Source organism: Triticum urartu, chromosome 6 (genome assembly GCF_003073215.2).
Source record: "Triticum urartu cultivar G1812 chromosome 6, Tu2.1, whole genome shotgun sequence".
Classification (NCBI taxonomy): Eukaryota; Viridiplantae; Streptophyta; class Magnoliopsida; order Poales; family Poaceae; genus Triticum; species Triticum urartu.
This window is the reverse complement of record NC_053027.1, coordinates 323,640,096-323,653,235: the sequence shown is the minus strand read 5'-3', so window position 1 is coordinate 323,653,235 and position 13,140 is coordinate 323,640,096. Positions and strand designations below refer to the sequence as shown.

At 45.1% G+C, this 13,140-nt stretch overlaps 1 protein-coding gene across 3 annotated transcripts; it reads right to left on the bottom strand.

The window, feature by feature from the left end:
• Positions 1-1,200: 1,200 nt before the first annotated feature.
• Positions 1,201-7,512, bottom strand: LOC125513375. Of its 3 annotated transcripts, none has more exons than XR_007285882.1 (2): positions 6,634-6,768; positions 1,201-1,475 (listed from the first exon to the last, which is right to left on the bottom strand). XR_007285882.1 is itself a non-coding variant. In XM_048678481.1 (2 exons), exons 1-2 carry the CDS (start codon positions 7,293-7,295, stop codon positions 1,462-1,464), a joined length of 375 nt encoding a protein of 124 aa, XP_048534438.1. In that variant the 5' UTR covers positions 7,296-7,512; the 3' UTR covers positions 1,230-1,461. The 3 variants fall into 3 exon arrangements, 2 of the variants coding, with proteins under 2 accessions (XP_048534438.1, XP_048534437.1); XM_048678481.1 differs by lacking the exon at positions 6,634-6,768 and adding an exon at positions 6,935-7,512 and having other exon boundaries at positions 1,230-1,475; XM_048678480.1 differs by lacking the exon at positions 1,201-1,475 and adding an exon at positions 6,935-7,512 and having other exon boundaries at positions 6,478-6,836.
• Between the last annotated feature and the right edge of the window lie 5,628 nt (positions 7,513-13,140).

Below are 13,140 nucleotides of genomic sequence, written 5' to 3'. Positions count from 1 at the left end.
TGCCATGTGAGCAGGCCATATGGCTATATACAAGCGAAGTGACTATATTTACATTAGAACACAAGTTGGATGATCATAAATTTGTATTTTCAAAGTTTAACATTAAACTGAACATCGAACGCAAGTTTTATAACTCCTGATGATATTCCCTCATTCACAAACGCCAGAACTCCATTTTTGAGCAGTTTTCCTAGAAATCAACAGAATCAACAGCATCATTGTTATATCATTCATGGAATATGTGGTCCATAAACGAGTTGTCCGCTCCCTCCAGCAAAGCTAGACGAGGCTTCTTTGTAGTAGTAGGTACATGCTCTCCTTTGGTCTAGAGGAATTTCATAGAAATTCTAGAAGATAGAATTTTTATAGAATTTTTTTTCCTTTAGAGCCCTTTGGTTTATAGGAATGGATTCCTATTTCTACATAGGATTGATTCCTATCCTTCACATTTCATAGGAAAATTAAAAAAAAGCCTAGACTCAATGAAAAAATTCCTTTGGTATCAACCAAATGACATCTTGTTTCCTATTCCTACTCATAGGATTTGAGATACATGTCATCTCATTTTCTACAAGATTCATATTCCTATAATAATTCTATCCTATGAACCAAAAGAGGCCTCAATCTTGCACGCCACCTGTTAGTGAAGTGTGGGGAGCCGCAAGTATTATTGAGCTTCACTTGTTGAAACTTCTTCGTTTGCTTGATTTCGAGAAGGAAACAAACACGAATGTTCAGTGTTTTTCCCCCGAAGAAATGATACGATGAAGCGTGCGTAGAGTTGAAGGCGCCCCAGGTCTGACACGGCAAGTGCGCGCGTACAGACACCTTCCTTGATCACGCATGACGGCATGAGTAGATCGCCGCTGCGCTGGCACTTTGTCCAACATAAAACAAACAGCACATGCACGAGAGAGCACTAGAATACTGAGTGCGGCAGGCTATTGGGAAGATCTCTCGGTCGATTGCTAACGTCTCCTTCCCTTTCTTTCTCATGGAATATATGCCAAAGTGCAGCTTGTCACCTTATTTCTTTTGTTTCCATGGACATCTCCCATACCGTGTTCTCACTGCACCTATCCTTTCTTCTTTGGGACGTATAGTACTGCTGAATGATGGTGGATAGCTATGATAGCAGCATGGGGCTGGCTGTAGAGCCGCGTGTCACTGAAGTCGTATAGACGAACTCAGTGGCGGATCTAGGATTTGAAGTTACTCGGGATGGACTTTTAAAATAAACAAAATCTGAATCCATGATGTTATCAACCAAGACAATCAACACACTAAATTTAGCAAGTAGTATGCATACAGATAAGACAATCAACACAAACAATTGTTCAAAGTAGTTTCAATCTCAAGAACTAGGTAAAAAAGCATTAAAAACAACCAAAACAATTATAAGGCCTAACTTGGGCCCCCGCTGATTGAATCTTTCATTCTTCATCCCAAAATGTCCAATCTTCAAGTCCAGGTACCTAAAACATGCACAGATTGTTAAAAAAATGCACAAAAAATAAAATATAAATCTTAGCATAATATGACACTTATTCCAAGAAAAGATAAGAAAAGAAGATTGGGGAGAGCAGAAGAACATGCTGCTTGTTTCCTCCATGGCTGCTTGCTTGTACTCCCTCCATCTGAAAAAACTTGTCCCAAATTTGTTTATCAAATGTATGTATCTAGCACTAACTTATTGGTGCTAGATACATTCATTTGAGGGACAATTTTTTTAAACGGAGAAAGTACTTGTATGCGCGGCACATGGCTATTCAAGTGATGTCGCCAGAAATTGGGAACGGCGAGGCAGCGACCCGGCTCTCAGATCTCCATTAAGCACCATCTATCGGGCTTGGGCAGCACCACGGTGAGGCAGCGAGCCGGCGGCGGAAGACGTGATGGCCTAATGCCCAGATTTGTTTACTCAGTTGATCGTGATGGGAAGTTAGAGAAATTAGGGAGCGTCCACGCTTAAAGCTGTACATAAAAATGGGCTCCTGCTTAATTGGGCCTTTACTACCAACTTATAAGACGTACTAGCTGGCCCATCTCAAAAGCGAATCGTTATTTCTCTGCTTGTCTTCCTCCTCGGCTGATCCCACGACCGAACACACAGGTTACAGGGAACTTGTCTCATCTTCCGTGGGGGACACTACCAAAGTACTAGTAGAGGAGCTACCCTAGGCCCCAAATTTTACCCGGGGCGGCCGCCCCTACACGACCCCACGCTGGCGCCGCCCCTGAACGAACTAGCTAAATCCCTTAATTAGCAGGTTAAGCCGTGCAAGATTTTGACTTGGTTTTTTCGTTCGTGTTGAAGGGGTTTTTTACGTTAAAATCTCATGTCCCTTGCTTGTTTTCATTCTTCATCGTGTTGATTTGTGTCAACACTACACCTTGCTATTCATCAATCATGGCCGATTACAAGCAATTCGAGCTACAATTTGGGGATCGAGGAAGGGGATCGAGAGTCTCTGAAGATACACACACAAGCTGTGCCCCCGGCCTCTAGCTGTCCTGCCAGCCTACCCTTACTCACGCACACCCACTTGATTAAATACTCATTATAGTTATGTAGCCCATTCAGGCCTAGCAAGCCTAGCGGGCCGCTGAGGCTTGCGTCGGGGCCTGGTCGTAATTTGAACCTCCGTCTCCCGTGTCACATGTTCTTCAATATGCTCTTGATCGCTGACAACCCCTCCTCCCTTAGAGACGGCTTGTCCCCAAGCCGATGCACGAGGAAACAACTGCTTGAGGGTATCTTTGTCTTCCCAAGTAGCTAATTCATCAGTTGAATCACTCCATCGGATCAAGACTTGGACGACAGAATCATTGCCTTTGCGGACCACCCGCTGTCGCAACACCTGTTCAGGGACCTGGAGATGAGTGTCAAGGGGGAGCAAGTGAGGACGAACCTGACAGTCTGGTGCTAGTACTCGCTTCAAGAGGGACACGTGAAATACTGGGTGCACACGGCTGGATATAGGCAAGTCCAACTGATAAGCGACCTCACCCACTCGAGCAACAATCTTGAAGGGGCCATAATACTTGAAGGCCAATTTGTGATTAGCGCGGGGAGCCACTGACGACTGGAGGTAGGGCTGTAGTTTCAAGAACACAGACTCACCAACAACAAACGTGTGCTCTATGCGATGCTTGTCTGCTTGATCCTTCATGCGCTGCTGAGCACGCGACAAATGCTGACGGACTGAATCAATGACAACTTGGCGTTGGGAGAGTCATTGCTGAAGATCTTGAGACTGGATCGTGTCATCAGTTGTCAGACCAAAGTGGCGTGGAGGATGGCCATATATGATTTCAAAAGGAGCAGCACTTGTAGCTGAATGCCAATTAGTATTGTACCAAAACTCACATAGTGGTATCCATTGAGCCCACCGAGAGGGGTGAGCGCTGACAAAATAGCGAAGAAAGCATCCCACTTGCTGGTTAACACGCTCTGTTTGTTCGTATGATTGGGGATGGCGAGCAGAGCTCATGCGAAGCAAAATACCCGATTTACGAAAGAGCACCTTCCAGAAAAGGCTGGTAAAGATGCGATCGCAATCGGAGACAATAGACAGTGGCATACCATGAAGTTTATAAACTGAATTGAGGAAGGCTTTAGCCACAGTCTGAGCAGTGAAGGGATGATGCAGAGGGATAAAGTGACCATACTTTGACAGCTTATCAATGACCACCAAAAGGCAATTATACCTTCCCGAGGTAGGCAATCCTTCAACAAAGTCCATAGTGACCATCTCCCGCGGCATGTTGGGAATAGGTAATGGTTGAAGAAGCCCGGGTAGGAAATGCGTTCAGGTTTAGCCCGCTGGCAAGTTACACAGTGGCGCACAAACTGTTTAATGAATCCTCGCATGCCTGCCCAACGGAAAAGCTAACGAACTCTTCTGTAAGTGACTGGGAAACCCGAATGGCCACCAACCGGGCTGTCATGGAAGGCACTGCCAACCCAGATACAGTTATCCAGACGAAGCAACCCATCTTTTAACAAAAAATTCTTGTCAGCATCAGAGTCAGTGGCCAAGCGTTGCAACAACCCAATGCAAAAGGGGTCGTCCGAGTAACTGTGTAAAATCTCCTCAAGCCAAAGTGGTTGAGCTGAAGATACAACTAGGATTTCAGGCAGGGCTTCTGAAGCAGTGTGTGGCCTTCGTAATAAGGAATCAACAGCACCATTATCATTACCTTTCTTGTAACTGATAGTGTAACTGAGCCCCAAAAGCTTGGTAAGTGCTTTTTGCTGCCATACAGTGTGAAGTCTTTGTTCACTTAGACTAGACAAACTACACTGGTCTATTTTGATAATAAATTCAGACAGTTGTAGATACTGACACCAGTGGTCAACAGCCAGCAAAATAGCCAAATACCCCTTCTCATAAACAGACAAGGCTTGGTTTCTGGGGCCCAAAGCCTTGCTCACATAGGCTAGTGGATGTCCATCTTGCATGAGAACTGCTCCAATTCCCACATCACACACATCTGTTTCAATGACAAACTTCTTAGAAAAATCTGAAAGAGCTAGGACAGGTGCAGACACAAGGGCCTGCTTGAGTGCTACAAAGGATTGTTGTTCAATATCTGTCCAATGAAAAGGCACGCCCTTTTTAAGAAGATTGGTAAGAGGCCTGCTGATCACTCCAAAGAGTCTGATTAACTTTCGGTAATATCCGGCCAACCCAAGAAATCCTCTGACTTCCTTGGCAGAAATAGGGGCAGGCCAGTTCTGAATGGTCTCAATTTTAGAAGGATCTGTAGCAACTCCTTGCCCACTGATAACATGCCCCAAGTAACCAATTTGCCGCTGGGAAAATGCACATTTAGACAACTTGACTTGCCACTGTTGTTGTTTGAGAAGTTGCAATACCTCTTCCAGATGTTGCAAATGTTGAGCACATGTAACACTAAAAACCAGAATATCATCAGAGAAGACAATGACAAATTTCTTTCCTTTATGACGTTGAAGAACTGGTTTTAAGTCACTGTTCATAGCAAACTGGAAGGTATTTGGAGCTCCAGTGAGGTCATAAGACATAACCAGGAATTCATAATGACCCATGTGTGTTTGGAAGGCAGTCTTATACTCTTCTCTTGGTGCCATTATGATCTGGTGGTAGCCAGCTCTAAGGTCTAGCTTAGAAAACCAGTGAGATCCTTCTAACTCATCCAAAAGTTCATCTATAACTGGTATAGGGTACTTGCTCTTAGCCGTGATAGCATTCAAATGTCTATAGTCAATCACTGGTCTCCAAGTGGTGTGCTTCTTTTGCACCATTAACATTGGTGATGAGAAAGGACTGCTGCTGTGTCTGATAATTCCATTGTCCAACATCTCTTGTGTCTGTCTTTCCATTTCATTTTTCAATGCAGGAGCAATTCTATATGGCCTCAAGGATACCCGAGCAACATGTGAGACCAGGGGAATAGTGTGATCATACTGCCTTCGAGGAGGTAAGCCAGTTGGAGCTACAAAGACTGAGGCAAACTTTTCCAACAGAGCTTGAATCTCAGGAGGGACATTAGATGGTGTGCCATCTGCAGGTGTAATTACTGCATGTATACTCAACAAAGTACAAACAGGAGGAGTAGCATTTTCTCCTAGCAATGTAGCCAAAGCACCTTCATGCTGAAAGGCAAGCCAGTGGGCAGACCAATCCACCTGCATAGGGCTATGGGTAGCTAACCAGTCAATGCCAAAAATTCCATCATATGAGCCCAGTGGAAAAATCCTGAAATTACTAACAAATTTGTGGCCACCACAGGACCATTTACCCTGTAAAATCTGCTGAGAGCATGGAATCAGTTTACCATTTGCGACCCTGACCATAGAAACAGGCATGTTAGATACTCCAGATAGTAACTCAGCCACAGTACAGTTCAGAAAAGTGTTAATACTGCCAGAATCCACCAAAAACATTAAAGTTCTGCCTTGTAATTGAATCTTCATTTTCATTGTCATAACTGGAGCTTCAGGAATGTCACCTAGTGCAGCTGCAGACAGGAACATGGCATTTGCTTCAGAAGCAATATCAGTCTCAGGATAGTCTGCAAAATCAGCTGGGAGATGATGCACATAATCCCACATCTCCTGTACCACATGAAGTTGTACCTCTTGTTTACATACATGGTCCTTGCTCCATCGCTCACCACAGACGTAACATAATCCCTTGGCTCTCATGTAAGCATGCAAGGCACTCCACCTATCATCCGTAGCAGCTCTTCTGAATGTTTCAGTTGTTTTCTTATCATCAGTCAAACGAGCAGAGACTGTGTTGGTAGATAAGACCTGAGGTGGGGATGGTAAAGGTAATGCTGAAGCTCTACGACCGATGCTAGCAAGGGAAGGGCTGACTGAACTTGAGCCCAACTCTTCGTGCAAAATAGCTAAGTGATAAGCTGTGTCCAAATCGGCTGGTTGCTGAATGCCGACAGCCAACCTGATTGCACGTTTCAATCCTTCCATAAAAAAGTCACATATGCACTGTATTTGGGGCACTCTCATAAGCAGATAACTGATGAAACAACTCAGAAAACTGTTCAACATAATCTTCCACTGTTCCGGTCTGAGAGATGTGGAAAAAAATTCGTAGGACAGTCTAATGCAAGTTACGACCAAACCTGTTGTGAAGCAGTCTGCAGAGTTCATCCCAGGTGGCGTTCGGTGCCCTACGGCGAACTGACGCAAGCCATCTCACAGCTGATGATTCAAACAACGAAGTAGCCAGAGAAATCCACTGACCCTGCGGTGTGCCTCAAAACCTGAAATAGTCCTCACAATGGGTCTGCCACAGTTTCGGGTTGGATCCATCGAAATGCGGCATCTCAATTCAAGGACCAACGTCGTACACATCAGTAGCATTTTGCGTCGAATCCACGGGAGCAAAAGGAGCACGTTGTAGCGCTTGTTCGAGATGCATACCTCTGATTGGTGGCGGTACGTACACCCGCTGGGCTGACCCCCGATTTTTAGAGTCGAGGCAATGCCCCTCAGGACCCGATGAATTGTTGCCCTGCACCCAGGTCAGCGTTTCAGGCGCACCGCAGGGATCAGCGATTGGTGGCGTCGGTGGAGCCGGCTTGTCAAGCCCTTGCCGCAGTTCGTCGAGGTCGACTCCGATCGAAACCTTAACCTCATCCAGGCGACCGGAAAGGAGGTCGAGCTTGGCGTTAAGCCGCGCGATGGCCTGGGTTGTGGAATCATCGCGCTCGCGGTCGACCTTGTCGAAGTCGGCGCGCAGAAGGTCATAGATGGCCTTGGTCTCCGGCGGGATGCGGTCCATCGCCGTCGCACGCTGCCGATTGGCGAACCTCGTGTGCCGGTGGTGAGTCGGAAGGGCCGACGGATCAAACGGCTCTGATGCCAGATTGTTAACACTACACCTCGCTATTCATCAATCATGGCCGATTATAAGTAATTCGAGCTATAATTTGGGGATCGAGAGTCTCTGAAGATACACGCACAAGCCGTGCCCCCGGCCTCTAGCCGTCCTGCCAGCCTACCCTTACTCACGCACACCCACTTGCTTAAGTACTCGTTATAGTTATGTAGCCCATTCAGGCCCAGCAAGCCTAGTGGGCCGCTGAGGCTTGCGTCGGGGCCTGGTCGTAGTCTGAACCTCCGTCTCCCGTGTCACATGTTCTTCACTATGCTCTTGATCGCTGATAATTTGCCTGTCGTATCTCTAACAACATGATTGGTCATGCAGTCATGTTACTGTTGTGATGACTTGTGAGAGACAATAGGTGTCAAGTCTTCTAGTTTCAACTCTGCACACGGATAATTGTGGGATAGCCGGATACGGGGAGTAAGATGGGAAATCTCAAAGCTTTCAAGATATACGCCTAGCAGCACAATTGGTATTGAACTGGCTGCGTTGAAGGCCGTCTTGGGAGTACATCGATCTATATCTATACTAGAAGATGAAGCCAGCTTTGCCACGTCGTTCTTTGGTTTTGGAATTAATTATATTTTGCTTTCTGGTAATTAAATTCCATGCATACCGCTGAGGCGATCGAGATTGAGCAAACGCGGACACCTGCGGGCGCTCTTGGGTTGGCCATGTAGGCTAGTCCTTCCAATTTTGGGAAGGTTTCATTTGATAGTTTTTTTTTCTCTAACAGGTTTTATGTTTTCTTTATTTTTATCTTTTATTTCATGATTTTCTTTTCCAAATTCATGAATATTATTAAATTCAGGAACATAATTTAAATTCTTGAACATTTTTTAAATTCAAAAATGTTTTCTTCAAAATTGTGAACATTTTTAAAATACATATATTTATTTCATATTTTGAACAATTTTTTGAATTACAAAGAAAAAATAATGAACTTTTCAAAATTTATGACCGTTTTTAAAAACTCATGAACAATTATAAATTTATAAACACTGTTTAAGTTTTAGAATTAATGAATATTTTTTCATATTCATGAAGAATTTTTAAATTTATAAACATTGTTTAAATTCATGAATGTTTTTAAAATCTGTGAATATATTTGGAAAATTACAAAATTTGAAATTCACTAGGTAAGTGCTCGGGGACCATACATACTCTATTTGTTCAACACCAATCATATTTAACATATAGTAGCTTTAGAGTTCTCATGAGTATCAGGTATTTTTACTTCTGAATCCAAACTTATCACCTTTATAGATGATGCATCTCTCCCCCCTCCTCCCCTCTCTCTCCCTATCCCTCTCCCCCCCCCCCTCTCATGTTTTGCATTGTTATGGTAATTCCAACATCCACTATTTCTATACAAACTATATTTTTGTACCGTTTGATATATCCATTTCTCTAAAAAAAATAGAAAAAGAGAAGGACCCCCGGCCTCTGCATCTGAATGATGCCTGCAGCCACTTTATTAATAATTCACACAAGACTTTACAAAGTCATACAATAGTAAGAGTAAAGTCACCGTCTAGGCAACATCTGTCGCTACTCCTATCCAATTGACTAAGGAATGTTGATAGCCCGGGCCTAATACCAAACAGACCTCGCAGCCAAACATAACACCTAAGACTTGAGGTCCCAATCAGGACTTCTGCCAGGTATGGGGCACCCACCAGTCCGGCGCACTCCTCAACCAGGACACCTGCCGGGTATGAGCCCGCCGTAGCCACCTGCTACCTGCCACCAATCCATATCCAGTGTTGTACTGCTGGATCTACCTTGCCTGGTCTGGCTGTCGTCGACACCACCGCGACGCCAGACCATCCTGCGCTCGTCCATCATCACACGCCCACCGGCGAGACCCTGCTACTCCATGCTGCTGAGACCTGCCATTGTCGACGTGCCATTGTCGACGTGCCAGATGCCACGCCGCTCCTTCGTCGCGAACACCACCAGTTGCCACTGGTCGCATCCCCTCCGCCTGTAGTTCCTCTAACCGAGCACCCAAATGCCCCAGGCGGCGCCTCCAAGAAGGGTACGACAAACGCAGTGCCGCCGCTGCCCAATCTGAGGAGATTTTGGGTTTTCACCCGGGCATGGGGTCGGGGTGGAGGGCATGGACCTCGACGGCGCCTGCAAGGAGGAGAACGGTGACCCTAGTCGTCGCCACCGTCGGGATGAACGAGTCATCCAGAGTTTCCTTCGGTCCGATGGCACCTCTACTAGCCCCCGCGAACGCACCGAGGCCGATGACCGCGATCGTAAGCCACCAAGTGCAGCGGGAGAGAGCCTGCAGCGTGGAGGAGATCCACCGGCAACTCACCGCCCACGCGATCAAGACGTTGTCCATCCACCCCCCGCGAACGTCGCCAGCCAAGGGCGCCGTCGCCAAGCCTAACGGGGCCGCCGCCCCAGGTCCAGGTTCCTCCATGATGGCCGGAGTGGCGAGATCCGCCACGAGCGAGGAGATCCGGCACCATCGCCCAAGCCCGCCGTCGACCGATCCCGCCGCCGCCGGGAGCCCGCACGCTGCAGGGAGTCCCACACCCATGGATCTGGGCGCCCGTGCACCGCCGCGAGCCCGCCGCCTTCGGGATCCGCCACACCGACGGGAGGACCGCACCCTGCGAATAAGGACGCCCCACTGTCGCGGATCCGGGAGAAGGAGGAGAGACCCTCCGCCGCTGCCGTCGCACGCACGGGCTTTGCCCGGCGCCGACCATCGGCAGCAGCGGAGGGGGGAGAAGGGCGCTCGAGAGTTACTAGGCGGCGGCTGAGCCCTCTCGAGCTGCCCGCAGGGGAGGCGACGCGAGAGGGATGCGAGATGGGACCGCCTTAAATGAAAAGACAATTCATAACCTGCATCCATTTCTCTAAATAGTCTTTATTTATTTTTTATGAGCGTTATGATCAAGGTTTATGCCAGAAAGTAGCACACGTGATGCTCTTCAGGACCTAGTAGAAATTTATGGTCTAGATGCTGACATGCTTGCACATCCATATGTATCAATTGACTGCTCTTGCAAATCAAACAGACTCCTACCCGCTGCAAGATAGCTAATTTTGAAGTGCGGTATAACATCAAGCATGTGTTGATGATGTAATTTGGCTTGTTAGTTTTAAAAATTTAATAAATGTTGGAATTGAAGTTCAGCTCAAAGTGCATATCAAAAATATGTCCAGTGCGGAGGATAAATGCGGCATGGTTCCATGATGGATTTCTTTCTTAGACATGAGAGGGGCGAGGAAGAAATATGGCCTGGAGAGTATTTGAGATCGAGAAGGTTCTGCATGAGGTAGTTGTTTGTCTGGAGCAAACCCAAATATAAGCTAGTACGTACTAGTATAGGGTTGGGCTACAGTCCCATGTGTTTTGGGTGTTGGCCGAACTAATTAGAGATTAGAAAATATTATATATTGACCTGCTCGCAGAAGAAGCAAAACACGGGCTGCCTTCTATACATGCAAAAGGAGCCCTACTCTGATTCAGCCAAAGACCATGCATGCCTTTATGTATATGGGGTACTTGGCCCATTAGAAAAAGGAACCAACCGATCCTTTTACAACCTTCTGTTACTTTTTCTCCTACATTCTTTTCTTTCCAGCACCTAGATCGTAGCTTTCTACCCAGCCCTAGCAACCATAGAGTTTGGCTCACCTTTGCTATTCTGCACTGAAAAATAGTCGGCTAACCTCCAAGAAAGTTCAATGCTGCTCTGCGAATCAATTTTTAATGGTTCCTTACATGCCGGTGCCAGATGCATGTTTTAATGGTTCTCCACAACAAATGTACCATGCTCAAACTTCTTTGTTAGAGTTACCGCCACGTATCTATGGTGCATCTATGCCACAAGCTAGTTCTCCGCAACCTACTGAAATTTTTAAGGGTTAACTTGCTAATATACTTAGAGAATTTGGCTTGGAACCTATGATAGAGCACATGCATATCAAAACCCCTACCCGAATACACTTTGACATAGCGCCTTACCCTCATGGTTTTAGAATTCCAGATTTTGTTAAGTTTACTAAGGAAGATGCTGGGTCTACCTTTGAGCATGTAGGACAATTTTTAGCACAATGCAGTGAAGCTGGCACATCACATATTTATAGAGTGAAATTATTTCATTTGTCTTTTATGGTACTGCATTTACTTGGTTTACGTCACTTGCTCCTAATTCTATTGCAACATGGGCCAAATTGAAGTAGAAATTTCTTGAGTACTTTGATGGTAGTGAAACTGAACTTAGAGTTTAAGATTTGATAATGATTAAGCAAAAGAAAAATGAATTTGTTTATGATTATATTAAAAGAATTAGAGATGTCAAAAACTGGTGCTTTAGTTTGATCATTGCCGATAAAGATTTAGTTGATCTTGCTTTTTCTAGTTTGCTTGCTCATATTAGAGATAAATTAGAATGGCAACAATTTTAGATATTAAACAAGTTTTACAAAAGGTTTGGGCGTAGGAAAACCGTGCTAAAGAAGTTAAACCATACAACCGGTTTAGAGATAATAAGAATAGAGACAAGGAAAATCTACGGTTAATGTCATAGAGCATGATAGTGATTCGACTAGTGAAGACGATGTTGATATATGTATGGCCGAGTGGGTTTGAGCACCTAAGTCAAACCTTTCGATGTGCTGCCCTGAAACCCAGGGCAGATAAAAGAGAGGAAATCAAATATACTTTTGATATTAGTAAGTGTGACAAGATTTTTGATATGTTGTTGCAAGGGAAGTTAATCAAAATAAAAGGAGGGCATGTGATTCCATCTCAGGAAGAATTGGGTAGAAGAGATTATTGTAAATGGCATAATTATTTTTCTCATGCTACTAGTGATTTTAATGTGTTCCATTCACAGGTGCAATCAGCCATCAATGACAGATCACTAGTACGCGTCGGTGCTATGCAAACGGTTTTTAACCCCTTCCCGCGACGGCATTTGGAACCGTTTCCTAGCGAGTGACGGCGATAGGGGGGGTCCTTCCCACACGACCGAGAAACTGTCGGGGATAGGGACCCTACAGTACTCCTACTTGTTTTTGCTCGCATTGCCATCACAGTCGGTATTCTGTGGTGCTACATTTACGATGCGCGGCCCATCACAAATGGTTCACTATTATAGAACGTGTATGATGCGCAACCCATCACAAACGGTTCATTATTAAGAAGATTAGCTAATCGTCATACGAGTGTCGGACAGGATTACGAAACATCGGACCATCATAACATCGTCGTACACGACAACTATCCCACACGCTATTATGTGGTGCAACGTTTATGATGCATACTTCATCAGAAACACTTCATGGTTACGAATTGTGTACGATAAGGCAACTAACACAAATGTTTAGTTTGCCTGCACCGTTTGCAAACGATAACTGTGTGCATGCTTGCACACGTTTCCTCTCTGTGAACCATCTCGGATTATGGTTTATATCGCAAACGTTTGTATTTTACCAATCGTGTGTGCCGTAACAACCTGGAGAGCGTAATTTCACCGTAATTTAATTGCTGCTATTTTAAATTGTACCGGATTTGAATTTGAATTTGAATGTATGCTACAGCTTTATTCATATTCATCAGGTTCAAACAACCAATGCATTATTCGATTCATAGGTGCATATGTTCAAGAATTACATAAGAACCAAATAAAGAATGATGATCCACGGTTGTATACTTGTATTATTAAAGACGATAAAGAAAGAGGCGAAATACATTCTGGTTGCTGAA

What these genes read in the sequence shown, in the direction of transcription:
- LOC125513375 (XM_048678480.1), bottom strand. Translation starts at nt 7,295, where the DNA reads ATGGACCGCATCCCGCCGGAGACCAAGGCCATCTATGACCTTCTGCGC. An exon ending in CGTACCGCCACCAATCAGAG is followed by an intron (nt 6,837 to 6,934) that starts GTATGCATCTCG and finishes CCTTGAATTGAG; the next exon opens with ATGCCGCATTTCGATGGATC.